General features: G+C 49.4%; 1 protein-coding gene and 1 long non-coding RNA gene across 3 annotated transcripts in view; both read left to right on the top strand.

The window, feature by feature from the left end:
• Positions 1–215: 215 nt before the first annotated feature.
• On the top strand, positions 216–788 carry LOC137635416 (uncharacterized). The gene has a single exon (XM_068367891.1). It carries the CDS (start codon positions 216–218, stop codon positions 786–788), a length of 573 nt encoding a protein of 190 aa, XP_068223992.1.
• Positions 789–8,612: 7,824 nt separating this feature from the next.
• The window catches only part of LOC137635412 (uncharacterized), a 49,621-nt gene continuing 35,485 nt past the window's right edge, over positions 8,613–22,748 (top strand). The window contains exons 1-2 of one of the 2 annotated variants that reach the window (XR_011042671.1): positions 8,613–9,031; positions 16,294–16,612. This is a non-coding gene — a long non-coding RNA (uncharacterized lncRNA). The remainder of the gene's footprint in view (positions 9,032–16,293; positions 16,613–22,748) is intronic. The other variant, XR_011042672.1, reaches the window with a different exon arrangement.

The raw sequence follows: 22,748 nt of genomic DNA, 5'->3' as shown, positions 1-22,748 counted from the left end.
GCTAAACGTCCTGTTAGGACGTTGGATTCTGACATATGTCTAGTCCAGCCTGTTGCAGAACATGTTCTTAAGTCTGGTATCACTGTTCATGCTCCGCCGCCACCGTCAGACTGGTTGTCGTCTCCTGGACACACTGCGCGTTACATGAGCGATGAACAAGGCGAGTTTGTGGTGAAGTAACTTCTCCCACTTTACCGCAACAACTCTCTTCTTTGATGCAAACAGATCAACCTACGGATAGCAAGAGAGTGGCTCGCCAAGTTCCCGAGCGTCGGGAATCTTCGCAACTTGACGCCAAGCGTAGTAAGGCGGTTAGTCAAGAGGCGCTTGACGACGGACAGCTTTCCAAGCGTCAGGCAATGGAACACGACGCTGTACGACGTGATAAGGTTTCTGTGAAACGTCGAGACCCTGATCCACTTGATACCAAACGTCAAGCGTCCATGCGTGACGCCAAGCGCCAAGCGACCAAACGTGAAGATGATCGGCAAGCAGCTAAATGTGACGCCGAGCGTCAAGTTAGACGTGACGTCGAACGGCAAGCAGGTGACGTTGAGCGTCAAGCAGAACGTGACGCCAAACGTCAAGCAGTCGGACGTCACGCCAAACGTCAAGCAGTCGGACGTCACGCCAAACGTCAAGCAGTCGGACGTCACGCCGAGCGTAAGAGCCTCGGACGTCATGATGACACCAGTCGGTCCGAGCGTCAAGATCGCGAGCGCATTATTTCCGATCATAATGATCGCGAGCGACTTCTTTCTGGTGTCGAGCGAGTGACTTCTTTCTGAGCGTCGAGCGTTGGATCAACGTGACGTCGAACATGATGATCCTGCACCTGTGGCTGACAGTAGTAGAGCCCGTAAGGACGTCTCTACTTTGGTTAGTGTTATCAGAGGAAGGGATTGATGATCACCTTTCCACGGCTGACCTTTTAGAAAATTTCCTGGAGGAAGAAGAGACTAAGACCCTTCATCATTCAGTTGATCTTAAGAGGATTATGAAAATTTTTACGGAGGAATTTCCTGATCATTTTGTTCCGTTTGCTCCACGTTCCCCACCTTCGGAGTTTACCCTGGGAAAGGCAGCGAAGGCTTCTCTTTTCACCGAGATGGTTCTCTCTCGGTCATCGAAGAGAGCTTTAAGGATGTTGGGAGACTGGATGCAGTCCGAAAAAGAACAAGGCAAGACAGCCTTCTCTTTTCCTCCAGCTAGATCAGCCTCCAGGTCAAGCGTGTGGTACGAGACGGGAGAAGTTCTCGGCTTGGGAGTTCCTGCCTCTGCCCAGGGAGACTTTTCATGCGTAGTAGAATCTCTTCGTCGGTCAGCCATGAGGAAGACCAAGATTCTCTTGTCTACTACTGAAATTGATCGACTCAAAGGCGTCTTCAGAGCCTTCAAGGTTTTCAACTTTCTGGATTGGACTCTGGGAGTCTTGGGGAAGAAAGTTTCAACCCTTAAGGATACTGACACTGATAGTATTATCCTGATCATGTCTTGTATGGACAAAACCGTTAGAGACGGCTCTAATGAGTTGGCAGCCCTCTTTTCAGCTGGGGTTCTTAAGAAAAGAGCACAAATGTGTTCTTTTCTTTCCATGGGGGTCACACCCTTTCAGAAGTCCGAGTTGCTTTATGCACCGCTTTCTCCCTCTCCGTTTCCTCAGGAGTTGGTAAGAGAGGTTGCTTCCGCTTTGACCCAGAAGGCCACTCAAGATTTAGTCTCTAAGACTGCAAGGAAGGTCCTACCGACTTCCTTTACTAGCCGCAAACCGAAAGAAGAGACTCCCTTCCCTCAGTTTTCACAGCCTTTTCGAGGGAAACCCGTCAATAGGGGTAGTTCCAGACCCGACGGGAGGAGAGCAAGAAGGAGAGGTTCCAGATCTGGGAGAAGCAGAGTCTGACTGCTTTCGCCTTCAGACAGCAGTAGGAGCCAGACTGAACAACTTTTGGCGAGCGTGGGAGAAAAGGGGATCAGACCCTCGGTCCGTTCTTGTACTGAAGGAGGGATACAAGATTCCTTTCATTATGAAACCTCCTTTAGTTTAGATCCGGTAGATCTTTCTCCCAGATACAAAGAGGAGTCGAAGAGGCAGGCTATGCATCTCCAAATGTCTTACTGAAGGAGGGATACAAGATTCCTTTCATTATGAAACCTCCTTTAGTTTAGATCCGGTAGATCTTTCTCCCAGATACAAAGAGGAGTCGAAGAGGCAGGCTATGCATCTCCAAATGTGTCTCTTGTTGGAGAAGAAAGCAGTAGAGAGGGTACAAAACTTGCGGTCACCAGGGTTCTACAACCGCCTTTTCCTGGTTTCCAAGAACTCTGGGGGATGGAGACCAGTCCTGGATGTAAGTGCACTCAACGACTTTGTTCAGAAGACAAAGTTCACCATGGAGACACCAAAGACTGTGCTAGCAGCAGTAAGAAAGGGCGACTGGATGGTCTCTTTAAGACCTCCAGCACGTTTATTTTCATGTCCCCATTCATCCATGTTTCAAGTGTTACCCGAGGTTCGTTTACAGGAAGGAAGTCTTCCAGTTTCGAGCCTTGTGTTTCGGCCTCAGCACCGTTCCTATCATTTTCACAAAGCTTATGTTAAATGTAGCGAGCATACTGCACTCGAGAGGCATCGGAGCCTCCTTGTATCTGGACGACTGGCTACTCAGAGCTCATTCCTTCAATCGCTGTCTGAAGGATCTACAAATGACATTGAGATTGTCAAAGGAACTGGGTCTTCTTGTAAACACAGAGAAGTCCCAACTGATTCCGTCCCAGAAGATCCTTTATTTGGGGATGGAGATTCACAGTCTAGCTTTTCGGGCTTTTCCGTCACCCTCAAGGATGGAACAAGCCCTCCTGAAACTTCGTACTTTTCTAGAGAAAAGAATATGTTCTGTGAGAGAGTGGATGAGTCTGCTGGGAACCCTCTCCTCACTGGAGCAGTTTGTTTCCCTGGGAAGACTGAATCTCCGTCCTCTTCAATATCGCCTCAATCATCATTGGAACAAGGAAAAGAGTCTAGACATGGAAAGAATCCCCCTTACGGAACCAGTAAGAAGTTGCCTCCAATGGTGGAACGATCCGGGCAAACTTCAGGAAGGTCTCTCTCTGGAACAAAGGAGCCCAGACCTTGTGTTGTGTTCCGACGCTTCGGACTCGGGGTGGGGAGCAACACTGGGCAAGTTGGAAATCTCGGGTCTGTGGACAAGTGATCAGGAGAGCGTCCACATCAACCAGAAGGAGCTGTTAGCAGTCCTGTTGGCCCTCAAAGGTTTCGAAAGGTTGGTATGGAACAAAGTGGTGCAGGTCAATGCCCACAACACTACAGCATAGGCATACATAGCCAAACAGGGCGGAACGCATTCGAGGTCCCTTTACGAACCTGCAAAGGTTCTTCTCGTTTGGGCAAAGGAGAGGAATGTAACCCTCCTTTAGAGGTTCATCCAAGGAGAAAAGAACGTGATGGCAGACAGCCTCAGCAGGAGAAATCAAGTCCTGTCCACGGAATGGACATTGCATCGAGAGGTTTGCAAGAAACTTTGGCGGATTTGGGGTCGTCAGTCCATAGACCTGTTCGCAACCTCGAAAACGAAAAGGCTGGACACATACTGCTCCCCAGTTCCAGATCTCGAAGCGGTCCACATAGACGCTTTCCTGCTGGATTGGTCTCACCTGGACATGTACGCGTTCCCCCCATTCAAAGTTCTGTACAAGGTGTTACAAAAGTTTGTCTCTCACGAGGGAACCAGATTAACTCTAGTGGCTCCCTTTTGGCCATCAAGAGAATGGTTCACAGAGGTACTACAATGGATGGTGGACATCCCAAGAAGCCTTCCTTTAAGAGTAGACCTACTCAAACAACCACACTTGGAAAGGCACCATCAAAACCTCCGAGCTCTACACTTAACTGCCTTCAGACTATCGAAATATCACAAGAGCTAGAGGATTTTCGAAGGAGGCCGCTAGGGCTATCGCTAGAGCAAGGAGGCCTTCTACCATCAAGGTTTACCAGTCCAAGTGGGAAGTTTTTAGAGAATGGTGCAGAGTCAACTCAGTTTCCTCATGCAGTACCTCTTTGACTCAGATTGCTGACTTCTTTTTAGAACTTAGAAGAAAACGCAACTTTTCTTCCTCTACCATCAAGGGGTACAGTAGTATGTTAGCAGCAGTCTTCAGGCACAGGAACTTGGACCTCTCAAATAATAAAGATCTACAGGATCTTCTCAAATCCTTTGAAACTTCTAAGGAGCGACAACAGGAATCACCAGCCTGGAACCTGGATGTCGTCTGGAAGTTCCTCACGAGTGACAGGTTTGAGCCATTACACTCGGCTTCTTTTAAAGATCTCACTTTAAAGACTTTTCTTGCTTAGTCTGGCGACAACTAAGAGAGTCAGTGAGGTTCATGCTTTCATCAAAGCAACTTGGATTTCTAGCCAAGAACAAACGCCCCTCTCATCCATGGCCTAAGACTTTCGAGATTCCGAACCTTTCCGATGTGGTTGGTGAAGAATTGGAGAAGGTCTGGTGCCCTGTAAGAGCACTGTAGTTCTATCTGGACAGAACTAAAGAATTACGAGGCAAGTCAGAAGTTCTTTGGTATTCGGTCAAGAAGCCCTCGTTATCGATGTCAAAAAACGCCCTATCATTTTTTATCAGGCTCTTTATAAGAGAGGCTCACTCACACTGCGGTGAGGCGGACCTCAAACTGCTGAAAGCTAAGATGCATGAAGTTAGAGCTGTGGCAACTTCTGTAGCTTTCAAGTAGAATCGATCTTTGCAGAGCATTATGGATACAACCTTTTGGAGGAGTAAATCTGTGTTCGCCTCACATTACTTGAAACGTGTCCAGACTCCTTATAAGGACTCTACCGCTATATTCCCTTAATCCTAGTACCCCCTTTTCTTCTCTTGGAACTTATGTTTTTTATGATTGTTCGTGGAGATTGCGACAGTCTTCCACAATCATTGATTTTAGTCAGGTGGTCATTTTGTTCCTTGAGAGCACCCTGAAACAAGGGTATTGGAGGAGGTCCTGTCACATAGAGGTTTTTAGACTGGTTTGACAGCTCCTAGAGGTCTTCAGCCCCCTGGGTGGATCACTGGATCTCATAAAGAAAACGGACATAATGAAAGAATTCATTGAAGTCAGCTTCCTTATCAGGTACGAACCCTTAAGCTTGTTTTGATTAACTCTTAAGTAAAATTCCAACAATATTGGCTGTCTCTGACCCTTCACCAAGGGTGTCAATCAGCTATATTTATATAACCACCGGGTAAGTCTTGTGTTTAAAAATGACATTTTCATAATAAAATAAATTTTTGAACATACTTACCTGGTGGTTATATAAATTTAATTTCCACCCTCCTCCCCTCTAGAGACCTATGGGCATGGAAGATCTGAAGAATCATGGAATGGTTCTTAGTATCTCGCGTGAGGGTGCTGGTGGTAGACCTGGCTACTCAATCTGCGATTGCCGCGAGTCTTGAATTTCTGCCGGACGTCAGAGACTAAAGCTATATTTATATAACCAGCGAGTAAGTATGTTCAAAAATTTATTTTATTATGAAAATATAATTTTTCCTAACTACAAACCTTAGCTATTTATACAAACTTGCCCGCCATCCCTATCCCCCTTGAAGTCCTACCTCCAAGCAAAGTGACTAAATCACAGGTGTGCGAACGGGAGTGGTAGCAACCTACCCCCCCTACCCCCGCTAACTAGCGATGTGGGTAGTTAACCCTCGCTAAATTTTAATGGCTCGTCATTTCAGCTCCGCCGAAAGTATAACCCCTAATAAATAGCTAAGGTTTGTATAGTTAGGAAAAATACAAATTATCTACGAATTTGTCATTTTTTTCCTAGGTTACATTGCCCTGTGATACAGTAAAATAATACCCATTAGCCCCCCCCCCCCCCCCCGATAGGTAAGTAGGTAAGGACATGGCTTGTAGGTTAGGTTAGGTTAGGGTGGAAAGTTTAGGTAAATGGTTGTCCATTTTCCATGCACACGTGAAGACCTGGCCGCTGATATACAAAGGCTCCCAGAACTCGACACCCATTTGCTACACAGTCTTATTTTGAGTTTTACGAAAGGGCGCTCTTCCATTTTCACCTTATGGTCTTAGCTGGTCAAATTCACTGCAGGACAATATTCCTTATGAAGAAAGTAAGAGTGCCTGGTTTATTTCAAAACATTTTGAACAAATCTGAATTTCAAATGAAAATACTCAGGAGAAATTTGTGTTTTTAAAAGTATGGATGTTTCGCAATTCCACAAGTTGCGGTATAACTCTGGGTGTATGTATGATGATGGCAAATTAAGAATAGGGTAGTGTAAGCGCCCCCCCCCCCCTTACGGTGCGTTAGACCCCGATAGCCAGGGACACGGGTTGTGGGTTAGGTTAGTGGAAGACCATAGAACAGGGGCTATGGCACTACCCAAGATATTGCTTTAGTCAAGAACTTGATTAATATTATCATGTTACCTTTAACGCCTTAGGCTAGCAAGGGGGAAAGCTCATTCTCTCCTCCTTGGAGTTAGACTTCTCTGAAGTCTTAAGATCAGACTTCTTTCCTTCTGTGTCTATTTGCCAACCCTCCGTGGTTTTCTGACCCACACACATGAATAACACACATCCTTGTGAGTGCTGTTGATTGAGCGTTTTCAGTCTCGCTTATCGGAAGCCAGTTGCTTCGCGTTCCGAGTCTGGCGATCAACTCTCTGCCAGCAATTTGGTATGGTGATCAAATTGTTTTAGCCATTTGAATTCCCCTCTGTGTCTTCAGCTCACATTCAGGGGGAAGCTAGCATTTCACTTGAGAGAGATGCTTTAGCCAGGATCTTCCTCTGAGCCCGCCAACCCTCCGGGGTTTTATGGCAGAGGCTGTCGCAAGCGTTTGCTGTTGTCCTGACCAGTTGGTTCAGAAGTGCAATAGCGAGTACGCAGTTCACAAATTGTCTACGCCGATCAGCTCACCTGGCTGGATTGAGAGCCCAGCATCATAAGCTAGCACTCGGCTCGATCCCCATGGCTCGTGCACGCCCTTGCACAACTGAGATTGCTCACTCACCTTTTGCCGCACTCCCAATGCCCCGTCTCCCACTCGGCCACAATCGGTGATCCTACTTCATCCAGGGGGTTAGTAGAGCATGAACCAGGTTTGTGCTCCCCTGGGGCTTGCACCCATGTCGACCTGAAAGACATGTATAAAGCGATTGTTCACTCAAGGTCATTGCTGAGCTTTTCCCTGCGTTCAGCAGCATGCGCTCAAGGCAATCGCTTGCCTCACACCTGAACTCTCTCTTGAGCTGATGAATGTCCTTTCTACACCCCAAATGTGGATGAGACAGTCAGAGATATACAATAGGGGTTTATTCAACTGCTGAGGCTCTGACATCATTCTAAAACCAAAATGGGTAGGTCTTCTTATTGAGAGGTTTGTTCCATCAAGTTGAGTACTGGTGTTTTCTCTGGAACTGAGGAGACCTGCCTGGGGTGCAAAATGGTGGCAGGTGCAGGCTTCCGAAGAGGTCGAGGAGTTGTGCGTGTGGATGCTCGAACAAATCCTCTGGCTTTTTGCTCTCCTGGCGTGTTACGTCCTCCAGGACACACTGCAGGTGCAGGACATCCTCCCAAGTGGTCTGATGACCAGTAGGAATTTTTATGGTGGCCAGGGATTGCTCTAGCCAACTTGCCACTTTACTGGGAACAGTTTTGAGGAGCTTGCGCCTTGGGTCTCTTTTGTCCAGGTTACACCGTGGGTATGCTGACTTATACAAGGAGGCCAACTGCATAGAGTCAATTTCCAACAGTTCGGCCTTCTCCCAGGTGGCGCTCTGGAATCGGGCCATCCTCCCAGTGTCTCGTCTCTCGGGATCCTTAGCACCAGTCGAGTTGGAGATCCTTCATTTCCAGGTTGGAGGTCTCAGAACCCCCATAGGCTGAGAAAGCCTGCTTCCCCCTTCAGATACCTTCCAAGCTCAGTAGTCCATCGACTGGATCTTTCTGCCGTCTATCTACTGACTGGCGCAGGAGGAGGTCTCAAAATCTGTAAGGAATTGTGTAAAACTTTGGCCAGATTCCAACTGAAAGATTCCTGGCTTGATGGCCCTGATCAAGTCATATAGAGGGTAGTGTGACTAAAGGGTTTTGACATCCTCAGTAGAATCACCGTCAGCTGAGCTGACACCGGAGCAGGAGCTGTAAGAGTCGCCAGAGGTACCACTGCCGGATATAGCTGGTCTATTGTCAACCTTAGTTTGGCCTTTCCGTTTGGGAATGGCCCCCGTCTTAGCAGGATGGGCTGCAACATCTTCCAGTCTGCCTAGTCAGCCAAGAACTGCTTCCTTAGTCCACATATAGGGCTGCCTAGTAGTTGCCAGAATAGGTGGAGAGGCAAGTTTGTGCCTCTATTAAAGGACTTAGATTTGTCTAGTTAAGGAAAAATAGAGAATACTTAAAAAATTTGTATTTTGATTTTCGTGTATTTTATACCTGAGGTTAGAAAGGTAAATCTGACTAATTGATATTAATTCAAAATTGAGTCAAAGACTTGGGATTTGAGCCATTGTTCTTTATTGCTCAAAGAATGCTAGTCTTTGATAGGAATTGGATATTTGCCTCAGAGCAATGCTTATTATTATGCATGCAAGATACATTCAATGATAAGTCCTCAACAATATGAGTAGTTCTGATTTTTAATTATTATCTTATTTCAGGTCTACAAAGATGAAAGCTGGAGAAGTCTTGGGGAAATGTCTGTCTAAAGGTGAAGGACATTACTTTAAAATCAAGTTGTAAAAGGAGACCCGCCAGGATGATGCTGAGGACTGTGAGGGACAATGAAGGACGGCCTTTTAGCCATGCAGATGACTAAGGGACAGATGGTCATCATACAGACACCATAGTTACCGTAGAAGATAATGACGATAATGCCGTTAAGAAATCGGCTGGATGCACGGCATGTCAGCCTAGATTTTGTGGTTATTGTATGTCATCAAGACCATTCTACATCTCTTCAATAAAGGTAAGAAGGATTTAGATACCTATGAAGGGTAAACTAATCATAATTCCTTATGGAAACGATTCATTTTAAGGCTGTTCAGTTTCTTAAAGATGATTGTAAGTGAAGGGTTTTGTGTTGGTTAGTTTATGTAGGGAATCTCTTTAGGTCCTGCATTTACAAACTTGCTAAGCTCCAACCAGCATATCCATTAAACTGAGGGACAGCTGTACTCTATTCAGAATGTGTTGTTGCTTTGGTGTGATACAATAAACAGTTATTTGGTGGTTGTATTTACTCTTCTCAGATAATGTCCATGACATTAAGTCATGTAAAGTGTTAAGTATCAAGAAACATTATCAGATCAAATCACCTTTTTGAGTACTTATTCCTATATGAATGTCAACTGTTGTCCCCTAATAGGAGAATGATTTCAATGACAGGCATCAGAGTATTCGCATCGATTTCGGTCGTAGGGAAGCATTGTTATTACTATCTAAGCTGTGACTCAGTTGGAAAAGCAGAATGCTACAAGGAGTTCCTCTTGTGGTTGTTTGGGACTGATCTGTTCTAACACATTTCAACTACTCCTGATTGGTGATGCTCCCTCTCACCTGTCTGACCAGGGAAGTAGCACATCTAAGCCCTCTTTGTTCCGTCACCGAAATACAAACCTTAGCTATTTAAATAGGGTATTACTTTCGGCGTAGCCGAAATGACGAGCCATTAGAATTTTAACGAGGGTTTACTACCCCCAAGCTAGTTAGCGTGGGGGTAGGGGAGGGGTAGCTAGCTATCCCTCCCCCCCTCACACACCAGTGACTAGCTCACTTTGCTTTTGACAGCCTTTGATCTTTTTTTTTTTTTTTTGCTTTTTCTTTGCAGTTGTGTGTTTGGAAGTTGGCCTTTACTATGGATCTCCTGCGCACCATCGCTCCCATGCACGCCCACGCACCCACGAGCCTGTTTGCCATAGATCGCCCGCGTGCACCCTCAGGGCGCGCAGGTGAGCGACCGCTCACCTGCGCGCCATCGCTCGCCTGCGCGCGCCCACGCCTTCATCTCCGCGCGCGCACACACGTGCGCGAACCTGGGATTATTTTATCGCGCGAGCCCCAGCGCGATTCCCACCGGGTTTCGCAGCGCGAGCCCCCAAGCAAGACTTCAGGAACGAGAGAAGCCAGGTCGTCGTTTTCACCCCCCCCCCCGGGCAAGCACAGATCAGCACGCTCGCAGGAGGAGGGGAGGTCTTAAGATAGGTCCAGGCACCAATCTTCTTCCCTTTCTTTTCAGGCAGGCCCCGTTGTTGTATCTACTCCGAAGGATCGCCCGATCCCCTTCCCTCCAGAGGGAGTCTGACACTGCATCTGTCAGTAAGCAGCCATGGTTTGGGTCCCTTATCAGAGCTGTCGTCCAGGCTGTCAAGCCTGCCTTCTCTGAGTTGGGCCTCAAACCAAGGGCAGCTCCGACCCCACTGAAGAGGAAGAGAGGAGTAGAGCTCGTTGTGACTTCTCCCAGGGTCAAGCTGGCTCCTAAGAAATCCGTAAGGAAGGCTCCTTCCCCCCCTCAGACTTTCTCTCCATCTCCTGTGGATGAGGATTTTCCGTCCTCAGGGGAGTCTACCGAGGTGAGGCCTTCTCCCATCGCACCAATGAGAGAAACCCCACCTCGAGCAGGAGAATCATCTCGTGTTGGGGCAGAGAAGAGCCCTCAGACTTCGTTATTGGAGTCCTGTATCCTTCCTAGGAGGGAACCGAAGGACTCTAAGACCATCCCTAAGTCTTCTTCCAGGATTCGACCGGAGCCAACGAGACCCGCGGAGAACGTCCACGTGTCCCCCCAAGTAGAGCCTTTGCTGCCAGTCCTCCAGGGGGGAGAGTAGCAGGAGTCAGACATGCCTTCTGGCTGGTCTTGACCCTGATGAGGCATCTCAACGGGTTCCCGGACCCCAAGATTCCTCCTCGTGAGGGCAAGGACACAGTCCTGGACCAAGTCTTTGGCACTCAGAAACCCGCTAAGGCCAGTGCGGCTTTTCCCTGTTCCCAATGGGGGAAGAGTGCCAGGGATAAGGTTGAGGGCCAGCTCTCCGAGCTCGCCTCCTCCAGCCGTTCCACTGCTGGCAACAAACTCCTCCCGCCTCCTCGTGTCCACCAGAGGAGGTGTTTTGAGATCATGGAGGAGTCTTGCTTAGCTCTTCCTTTGCACCACTCTGTGGAAGAGCTTACCAAGGGAGTCCCTCTTGAGAGACTCTCTAGCCGGCAAGTGACTTTCTCGGCGACAGAGATCCTAAGCCAGGAGAAGGTCGCGAAGTGTGCCATGCAGGCTACTTCGTGGCTGGACGTCTGGTTGGGGTCTCTTGACATCCTGCTGCGATCCGAGGATCTGTCCAAGGAGAGCACCAGGAAGGCCCTGGAGACCTTCCTCCTTTTGGGCACCCGCACCATTGAGTTTCTGGCCCACCAAGTCTCGAACTTGTGGGCCAATTCGATCTTGAAACGACGTGATGCGGTGGCAGAAAGGTTCCATTCGAAGGTCCCGGCCGTCGAAGTCAGCAGGCTCGGACATTCTTCCCTTTTGGGAAAGAGTCTGTTTGAGCCCAAAGATGTGGAACAGGCAACTGAGAGGTGGAGGAAATCCAATCAGGACTCTCTCCTCCAAAGGGCTCTCACAACGAAGCCCTACAAACCTCCAGCACCTAAACAACCTCGCCCGTCCAAGACGACGAAACCGGCAGTGGCAGCAAAGACGACGGTGTCCAAACAGCAGCCCTTTCCTGTCAAAGACGACAAAGGCAAAAAGTCCTCCAGGGGAGGCAAGAATCCTAGAGGGAGTGGCTGAGGCCGCAAACGCTACGATTGGCAGTCCCCCTGCATGTCCACCAGTGGGGGGATGCCTACAAAGTTGCGCAATCAGGTGGCAGCAACTCGAGGCCGATTCCTGGACGATTTCCGTAATCGGTCAGGGATATCGCGTCCCGTTCACAACATCTCTACCTCCCCTGACAGCGAATCCAGTGTCGAACTCCTATGCCATGGGATCGGTAAAGGGGCTAGCCCTACGGGCAGAAGTTGAGACCATGTTAAAGAAGGATGCTCTCCAAGAGGTCATCGACGGTTCCCCAGGCAGCTTTAGTCGACTCTTTCTTGTAAAGAAGGCGTCTGGAGGCTGGAGACCAGTCATCGACCTCTCAGCTCTGAACAGGTTTGTCAAACAAACATCGTTCAGCATGGAGACGGCAGACACGGTCAGACTTGCAGTGAAACCACAAGACTTCATGTGTACACTGGATCTGAAGGACGCGTACTTCCAGATCCCAATCCATCCGTCTTCAAGGAAGTACTTAAGGTTCAGCCTAGACAACAAGATCTACCAGTTCAAGGTGCTGTGTTTCGGTCTCTCCACAGCACCTCAAGTATTCACCAGTGTTCATCCTGATCTCTTTGTGGGCACACAGGATCGTCATCCATCTCCTCTGCCATCTGGACGACTGGCTGATCCTGGCAGACTCGGAGTCAACCTTTCTTCGACACAGGGACAAGCTTCTCGAACTTTGCCAAGATCTATGGATCATGGTAAATCTCGAAGTCTTCTCTGCTTCCAACTCAACGACTGGTATATCTAGGCATGATCTTGGACACCAATCTCCACAAAGCCTTTCCATCAGACAACAGGATAGCAAGGCTGAGGAGGGTCGTGAATCCTTTCCTCAGACGAGAAGAGCTCCCAGCCCAATCGTGGTTACGTCTCCTCGGTCACCTCTCATCCCTGGCCCGTCTAGTTCCCAATGGTCGCCTCAGAATGAGATCTCTCCAGTGGCGACTCAAGTCCCGGTAGAATCAGGGTCTCGATTCCCCGGACGTCATGATCCCTATGGGTCCTGCAGAACAGACGGACTTTCAGTGGTGGGTGGCAGACGAAAACCTACGAAGGGGAGTGGATCTTCTCGTCCTCCCCCCGGATTTGATGCTGTTTTCGGATGCCTCCAAGAAGGGGTGGGGGGCCCTCGTTCTGAATCACAGGACCTCAGGCCTGTGGTGAGAATCAGAAAAGTGCCTCCATATAAATCTGCTAGAAATGAAGGCCGTATTCCTGGCCCTTCAACATTTCCAACAATACCTGGCGGGTCACTCTGTGGTGGTGATGAGCGACACCACCACAATAGGGGCTTACATCAACAAGCAAGGAGGTACCTTTTCAAAGCAGCTATCCCATCTTGCAGTAGAGATACTGAGATGGACCGAAGTCCACTCGATTCCACTATAAGCTCGCTTCATTCCAGGCAAGAGGAATGTGCTCGCCGACAGTCTGAGCAGAGCTGCTCAGATAGTGAGTACTGAGTGGTCTTTGGATCATCTAGTAGCCAACAGAGTCCTGACTTTGTGGGGTTCCCCAACTGTGGATCTGTTCGCTACAGCGCTGAACTTCAAGCTCCTGCTGTACTGCTCCCCAGTCCCGGCACTCTGGCAAGATGCCTTCCAACAACGGTGGGACAACATTGACGTATACGCCTTTCCCCCGTTCTGTCTGATGAGGAGGGTGCTCAACAAGACCAGAATATCGGTCAATCTCTCGATGACCCTTATAGCTCCGCTATGGCATCACGCGGAATGGTTTCCAGACCTTCTGCAACTCCTAACGGAACTTCCAAGAGAACTCCCTCCATGTCACGAGCTACTCAAACAACCACACGCCAACATCTTTCACAAAGCCGTAGCTTCGCTTCGACTTTACGCCTGGAGACTATCCAGCATCTCCTCACCGAGAGAGGATTTTTACAACATGTTGCGAACAGGATATCTGGACACCTGCGTAAGTCATCCGCAGGGGTCTACCAGGCGAAGTGGCGAGTTTTCTGTGGTTGGTGTCCTGGAAGGGGTATCTCTCCACTCGATACCACTATTCCAGCAATAGCGGAGTTCCTCGTGTATTTGCGGGAAGAAATGGGCCTTTCAGTCTCGGCAGTGAAAGGCTATCGCTCAGCCTTAAGTCTTGCCTTCAGGCTCAAAGGAATGGATATTTCTTCCTCGCTGGAACTTTCTCTTCTCATACGAAGCTATGAACTTACCTGCCCTCAGTCGGAAGTGAGACCTCCTCCTTGGAACGTGGTTCGAGTTCTCAGGTCTCTAAAAAGACCTCTCTACGAACCACTACGCCAGGCTTCAGATCGCCACCTTACTTGGAAGACGGTGTTCCTGCTAGCTTTGGCCTCGGCCAAGTGAGTTGGCGAACTACATTGTCTCTCATACGACATCGCCCATTCAAGGGGATGGGGGGTGGTGATGTTCAGGTTCGTCCCTGATTTTGTTGCCAAGACTCAGAATCCGGGAGTGCCGGACCCTCGGTTCGACTCTTTCCAGGTTTCGAGTCTCCGTTCTGTAACAGATGACCCAGACCATCTCCTACTTTGCCCAGTAAGGAGTCTGAGGTTGTATCTTAAGAGAACAGCTGCAGTTCGTCCCAGGTTCAAGCCTTGTTCGTGAGCACTGGGAAAACGAAGAGAAGGGTCACCAGAAATACCATCTCAGCCTGGATTCGCAAGGTGATACACCTAGCCTTGAATCCTGACCCTTCTCCGTCACGTCACCCTAGAGCGCATGATGTCAGGGGCATAGCTACATCCCTGGCCTTCAAGAAGAATTATCCAGTGATGCAGCAGGTCCTGCAAGCTGGGGTGTGGAAGCATCAGACCACCTTCACAGCCCACTACCTGCAAGACGTGACATACAGGAGGCTCGATACGTTCTCTATCGGCCCTGTGGTGGTTGCACAACAGCTGGTCTAAACCTCAGGCTCCTTAATGGACAAGTAGCAGAAGGTTGAGGGCATTGTTACCCAGTTTTAGTCTGCATGAATGAAAAGGTATGTCTGGCCCTTATTCTTTTCTTCATCCTCTCCTCCCTTGGAGAAAGCAGCATCCTGGGTTCTCTGCACAGCTGACTTCAAACCACTGCAGGTAAACCATGCTTCCTGGTGTTCCTAGTATTAAGTGTAATACTGTCATGTCCCCATACCCTGACGAGGTAGTATTGGGAGAGTCCTAGCCTAGATTTCCATCTGAAGAACACCAGGTCAACTTCCTAGGACGAGTCACTTTTCACCTTCACACACACCTTACGTAGGCCGCAGCAGTTTCACAGCTGCTAGCGAGGAGCAGGGACTCCCTATTGTCTGAGTACGTAAACACTCGAATATGGAGTCCCCGAGCAAGCCAAAGCCAGTATGGCAGGGACTTTCCACCCTTCCTAAGGGTTGAGGCACCCTATGTAAATAGTGTGGTTTGTATTTCAGTTACGGAACAAATGACAAATTCGTAGATAATTAGTATTTTTCCTAACTATACAAACCTTAGCTATTTACACATACAGTATTTGCCCGCCAGCCCTGTCCCCCGTGAAGTCCTACCTCTAAGCAAAGTGAAGCATTCACTGAGTGTGTGAGGGGGGAGGGGGTAGCAAGCTACCCCTCCCTACCCCCCGCTAACTAGCGGTGGGGTAGTAAACCCTCATTAAATTCTTATGGCTCGTCATTCAGCTACGCCGAAGTAATTACCCTATGTAAATAGCTAAGGTTTGTATAGTTAGGAAAAATACTAATTATCTATGAATTTGCCATATTACTGATATAGCTGGTCTGTTGTCAACCTTAGTTTGGCATTTCCGTTTGGGAATGGCCCCCGTCTTAGCAGGATGTGCTGCAACATCTTTCAGTGTGCCTAGTCAGCCAAGAACTGCTTCCTTAGTCCACATATAGGGCTGCCTAGTAGTTGCCGGAATAGGTGGGGGAGGCAAGTTTGTGCCCCTATTAAAGGACTTAAATTCGTCTAGTTTGTGCCCCTATCAAAGGACTTAAATTTGTCTAGTTTGTGCCCCTATTAAAGGACTTAAATTTGTCTAGTTTGTGCCCCTATTAAAGGACTTAAATTTGTCTAGTTTGTGCCCCTATTAAATGACTTAAATTTGTCTAGTTTATGCCTCTATTAAAGGACTTAAATTTGTCTAGTTAGGAAAAATAGAAAATACTTTAAAAATTTGTATTTTGATTTTCGTGTATTTTGTACCTGAGGTTAGAAAGGTAACACTGACTAATTGATATTAATTCAAAATTGAGTAAAAGACTTGGGATTTTAGCCATTGTGCTTTATTGCTCAAAGAATGCTAGTCTTTGATAGGAATTGGATATTTGCCTCAGAGCAATGCTTATTATTATGCATGCAAGATACATTCAATGATAAGTCCTCAACAATATGAGTAGTTTTGATTTTTAATTATTTTTTCATCTTATTTCAGGTCTGCGAAGATGAAAGCGTTGCTGGAGAAGTCTTGGGGAAATGTCTGTCTAAAGGTGAAGGACATTACTGTACTTTAAAATCAAGTTGTAGAAGGATACCCGCCTAGATGATGCTGAGGACTGTGAGGGACAATGAAGGACGCCCTTTTAGTCATGCAGATGACTAAGGGACAGATGGTCATCATACAGCTTAGTTACCGTAGAAGATAATGATGATAATGCCGTTGAGAAATCGGCTGGATGCACGGCATATCGGCTCGTCATAGATTTTCTCGTTATTGTATGTCATCAAGACTATTCTACATCTCTTCAATAAAGGTAAGAAGGATTTAGATACCTATGAAGGGTAAACTAATCATGATTCTTATGGAAACGATTCATTTGTAGGCCGTTCAGTCTCTTAAAGATGATTGTAAGTGAAGGGTTTTGTGTTGGTTAGTTTATGTAGGGAATCTCTTTAGGTCCTGCATTTACAAACTTGCTAAGCTCCAACCAGCATATCCATTAAACTGAGGGACAGCTGTACTCTATTTTAGAATGATACAATAAACAGTTATTTGGTGGTTGTATTTACTCTTCTCAGATATGTCCATGCCATTAAGTCATGTAAAGTGTTAAGTAAAGAATAGAAACATTATCAGATCAAATCACCTTTTAGAGTACTTGTTCTTATATGAATGTCAACTGTCGTCCCTTAATAGGAGAATGATTTCAATGACAGGCATCAGAGTATTCGCATCGATTTCGGTCGTAGGGAAGTATTGTTATTACTACCTAAGCTGTGACTCTAGTTGGAAAAGCAGAATGCTACAAGAAGATGCTCTTGTGGTTGTTTCTGACCGATCTGGTCTAACACATTTCAACTACTCCTGATTGGTGATGCTCCCTCTCACCTGTCTGGCCAGGGAAGTAGCACATCTAAGCCCTTTTTGATCCGTAACCAAAATACAAACCTTAGCTATTTAAATAGGGTATTACTTAAGGCGTAGCCGAAAAGACAAGCCATTAGAATTTTAACGAGGGTTTACTACCCCCTCGCTAGTTAGCGTGGGGGTAGGGGAGGGGTAGCTAGCTATCCCTCCCCCCACTCACACACCGGTGACTAGCTCACTTTGCTTTTGGCTCGGGTGATGAACAAACGTGTCTGCACCCACCCACGCTTGACAGCCTTTGATCTTTTTTTTTTGCTTTTTCTTTGCAGTTGTGTGTTTTGAAGTTGGCCTCTACTATGGATCTCCTACGCGCCCGCGCGCACTATCTCCTGCGCGCCATCGCTCCCCAGCACGCTCACGAGCCTGCTCGCCATAGCTCGCCTGCGCGCCCGCACGCACCCTCACCTTTGCGCAGTCGCTCACCTGCGCGCTATCGCTCTCCTGTGCACCATCGCTCTCCTGTGCACCATCGCTCTCCTGTGCGCCATCGCTCTCCTGTGCGCCATCGCTCTCCTGCGCGCCATCGCTCGCCTCCGCGCCATCGCTCGCCTGCGCGCCATCGCTCGCCTGCGCGCCATCGCTCGCCTGCGCGCCATCGCTCGCCTGCGCGCCATCGCCCGCCCGCGCGCCATCGCTCCCCTGCGCGCCATCGCCCGCCCGCGTGCCATCGCTCCCCTGCGCGCCATCGCCCGCCCGCGTGCCCACACGCGCCCTCGCCTTCATCTCCGCGCGCACTCACGTGCGCAAACCTGGGATTATTCCATCGCGCGAGCCCCAGCGCGATTCCCACCGGGTTTTGTAGCGCAAGCCCCCGTGTGAGACTTCAGGAACGAGAGAAGCCCCCCCTTCCCGCAAGCGCAGATCAGCGCGCTCGCAGGAGGAGGGGAGGTCTTAAGATAGGTCCAGACACCAATCTTCTTCCCTTTCTTTTCAGGCAGGCTCCGTTGTAGTATCTACTCAGAAGGATCGCCCGATCCCCTTCCCTCCAGAGGGAGTCTGACACAGCGTCTGTCAGTAAGCTGCCATGGTTTGGGTCCCTTATCAGAGCTGTCGTCCAGGCTGTCAAGCCTGCCTTCTCTGAGTGGGGCCTCAAACCAAGGGCAGCTCCGACCCCACTGAAGAGGAAGAGAGGAGTACAGGTCGTGGTGACTTCTCCCAGGGTCAAGCTGGCTCCTAAGAAATCCGTAAGGAAGGCTCCTTCCCCCCCTCAGACTTTCTCTCCATCTCCTGTGGACGAGGATTTTCCGTCCTCAGGGGAGTCTACCGAGGTGAGGCCTTCTCCCATCGCACCAATAAGAGAACCCCACCTCGAGCAGGAGAATCGTCTCGTGTTGGGACGAAGAAGAGCCCTCGGACTTCGTTATTGGAGTCCTGTATCTCTCCTAGGAGGGAACCGAAGGACTCCTAAGACCATCCCTAAGTCGTCCTCCAGGATTCGACCGGAGCCAACGAGACCCGCGGAGAACGTCCACATGTCCCCCCAAGTAGAGCCTTTGGAGACGGGAGACTTTGCTGCCAGTCCTCCAGGGGGGAGAGCAGCAGGAGTCAGACATGCCTTCTGGCAGGTCTTGACCCTGATGAGGCATCTCAATGGGTTCCCGAACCCCAATATTCCTCCTCGTGAGGGCAAGGACACTGTCCTGGACCGAGTCTTTGACACTCAGAAACCCGCTAAGGCCAGTGCAGCTTTTCCCTGTTCCCAAGGGGTGAAGAGTGCCAGGGATAAGGTGTAGGGCCAGCTCTCCGAGCTCGCCTCCTCCAGCCGTTCCACTGCTGGCAACAAGCTCCTCCCGCCTCCTCGTGTCCACCAGAGGAGGTATTTTGAGATCATGGAGGAGTCTTGCTTAGCTCTTCCAGTGCACCACTCTGTGGAAGAGCTTACCAAGGGAGTCCCTCTTAAGAGACACTCTAGCCGGCAAGTGACTTTCTCGGCGACAGAGATCCTAAGCCAGGAGAAGGTCGCGAAGTGTGCCATGCAGGCTACTTCGTGGCTGGACGTCTGGTTGGGGTCTCTTGACATCCTGCTGCGATCCGAGGATCTGTCCAAGGAGAGCACCAGGAAGGCCCTGGAGACCTTCCTCCTTTTGGGCACCCGCACCATTGAGTTTCTGGCCCACCAAGTCTCGAACTTGTGGGCCAATTCGATCTTGAAACGACGTGATGCGGTGGCAGAAAGGTTCCATTCGAAGGTCCCGGCCGTCGAAGTCAGCAGGCTCAGACATTCTTCCCTTTTGGGAAAGAGTCTGTTTGAGCCCAAAGATGTGGAACAGGCAACTGAGAAGTGGAGGAAATCCAATTAGGAATCTCACAACGAAGCCCTACAAACCTCTAGCACCTCCTCCAAAGGGCTCTCACAACAAAGCCCTACAAACCTCCAGCACCTCCTCCAAAGGGCTCTCACAACAAAGCCCTACAAACCTCCAGCACCTCCTCCAAAGGGCTCTCACAACGAAGCCCTACAAACCTCCAGCACCTAAACAACCTCGCCTGTCCAAGACGACAAAACCGGCAGTGGCAGCAAAGACGACAGTGTCCAAACAGCAGCCCTTTCCTATCAAAGACAACAAAGGCAAAAAGTCCTCCAGGGGAGGCAAAAATCCTAGAGGGAGTGGCCGAGGCCGCAAACGCTACGATTGGCAGTCCCCCTGCATGTCCACCAGTGGGGCTATGCCTACAAAGTTGCGCAATCAGGTGGCAGCAACTCGGGGCCGATTCCTGGACGATTTCCGTAATCGGTCAGGGATATCGCGTCCCGTTCACAACATCTCTACCTCCCCTGACAGCGAATCCAGTGTCGAGCTCCTATGCCATAGGATCGGTAAAGGGGCTAGCCCTACGGGCAGAAGTCGAGACCATGTTAAAGAAGGATGCTCTCCAAGAGATCGTCGACGGTTCCCCAGGCTTCTTTAGTCGACTCTTTCTTGTAAAGAAGGCGTCCGGAGGCTAGAGACCAGTCATCGACCTCTCAGCTCTGAACAGGTTTGTCAAACAAACATCGTTCAGCATGGAGACGGCAGACACGGTCAGACTTGCAGTGAAACCACAAGACTTCATGTGTACACTGGATCTGAAGGACGCGTACTTCCAGATCCCAATCCATCCGTCTTCAAGGAAGTACTTAAGATTCAGCCTAGACAAAAAGATCTACCAGTTCAAGGTGCTGTGTTTCGGTCTCTCCACAGCACCTCAAGTATTCACCAGTGTTCACCCTGATCTCTTCGTGGGCACACAGGATAGGCATCCATTTCCTCCGCTATCTGGACGACTGGCTGATCCTGGCAGACTCGGAGTCGACCTTTCTTCGACACCGGGACAAGCTTCTGGGACTTTGCCAAGATCTAGGGATCATGGTAAATCTCGAAGTCTTCTCTGCTTCCAACTCAACGACTGGTATATCTAGGCATGATCTTGGACACCAATCTCCACAAAGCCTTCCCATCAGACAACAGGATAGCAAGGCTGAGGAGGGTCGCGAATCCTTTCCTCAGACGAGAAGAGCTCCCAGCCCAATCGTGGTTACGTCTCCTCGGTCACCTCTCATCCCTGGCCCGTCTAGTTCCCAATGGTCGCCTCAGAATGAGATCTCTCCAGTGGCGACTCAAGTCCCGGTGGAATCAGGGTCTCGATTCCCTGGACGTCATGATCCCTATGGGTCCTGCGGAACAGACGGACTTTCAGTGGTGGGTGGCAGACAAAAACCTACGAAGGGGAGTGGATCTTCTCGTCCTCCCCCTGGATTTGATGCTGTTTTCGGACGCCTCCAAGAGAGGGGGGAGGTGCGCCTCGTTCTGAATCACAGGACCTCAGGCCTGTGGTGAGAATCAGAAAAGTGCCTCCATATAAATCTGCTAGAAATGAAGGCTGTATTCCTGGCCCTTCAACAGTTCCAACAATACCTGGCGGGTCACTCTGTGCTGGTGATGAGCGACAACACCACAGTAGTGGCTTACATCAACAAGCAAGGAGGTACCTTTTCAAAGCAGCTATCCCATCTCGCAGTAGAGATACTGAGATGGACCGAAGTCCACTCGATTCTACTATCGGCTCGCTTCATTCCAGGCAAGAGGAATGTGCTCGCCGACAGTCTTAGCAGAGCGTCTCAGATAGTGAGTACCGAGTGGTCTTTGGATCATTTAGTAGCCAACAGAGTCCCGACTTTGTGGGGTTCCCCGACTGTGGATCTGTTCGCTACAGTGCTGAACTTCAAGCTCCCGCTGTACTGCTCCCCAGTCCCGGATCCCAAGGCACTCTGGCAAGATGCCTTCCAACAACGGTGGGACAACATTGACGTGTACGCCTTTCCCCCGTTCTGTCTGATGAGGAAGGTGCTCAACAAGACCAGAATATCGGTCAATCTCTCAATGACCCGTATAGCTCCGCTATGGCATCATGCGGAATGGTTTCCAGACCTCCTGCAACTCCTAACGGAACTTCCGAGAGTACTCCCTCCACGACATGAGCTACTCAATCAACCACACGCCAACATCTTTCACAAAGCCGTAGCTTCGCTTCGACTTCACGCCTGGAGACTATCCAGCATCTCCTCACTGAGAGAGGATTTTCGCAACAAGTTGCGAACAGGATGTCTGGACACCTGCGAAAGTCATCCGCAGGGGTCTACCAGGCAAAGTGGCAAGTTTTCTGTGATTGGTGTCGTGGAAGGGGTATCTCTCCACTCGATGCCACTATTCCAGCAATAGCGGAGTTCCTCGTGTATTTGCGAGAAGAAATGCGCCTTTCAGTCTCGGCAGTGAAAGGCTATCGCTCAGCTTTAAGTCTAGCCATCAGGCTCAAAGGAGTGGACATTTCTTCTTCGCTGGAACTTTCCCTACTCATACGAAGTTATGAACTTACCTGCCCTCAGCCGGAAGTGAGACCTCCTCCATGGAACGTGGTTCGAGTTCTCAGGTCTCTTAAGAGACCTCCCTACGAACCATTACGCTAGGCTTCAGATCGCCATCTAACTTGGAAGACGGTGTTCCTACTAGCTTTGGCCTCGGCCAAGCGAGTCAGCGAACTTAATTGTCGCTCGTATGACATTGCCCATTCAAGGGGATGGGGGGAGGTAACGTTCAGATTCGTCCCTGAGTTTGTTGCTAAGACTCAGAATCCGGGAGTGCCGGACCCTCGGTTCGACCCTTTCCAGATCTCGAGTCTTCGTTCTGTAACAGATGACCCAGACCATCTCCTACTGTGCCCAGTAAGGAGTCTGAGGCTATATCTCAAAAGAACGGCTGCAGTTCGTTCCCAAGTGTAGGCATTGTTTGTGAGCACTGGGAGAACAAAGAGGAGGGTTACCAAGAATACTATCTCAGCGTGGATTCGTAGGGTAATCCATCTGTCCCTGAATCCTGACCCTCCTCCGTCACGTCGCCCTAGAGCACATGATGTCAGGGGCGTAACTACGTCCCTGGCCTTCAAGAACTTTTCGGTGACGCAGGTTCTACAAGCTGGGGTGTGGAAGCGCCAGACGACCTTCACAGCCCACTACCTGCAAGACGTGACCCACAGGAGGCTCTAAA

The sequence above is a fragment of the Palaemon carinicauda genome, unplaced genomic scaffold (genome assembly GCF_036898095.1).
Source record: "Palaemon carinicauda isolate YSFRI2023 unplaced genomic scaffold, ASM3689809v2 scaffold121, whole genome shotgun sequence".
Taxonomy (NCBI): domain Eukaryota; kingdom Metazoa; phylum Arthropoda; class Malacostraca; order Decapoda; family Palaemonidae; genus Palaemon; species Palaemon carinicauda.
Note: the sequence above shows the minus strand (reverse complement) of the source record. Positions and strands in the feature narration are given on the sequence as shown.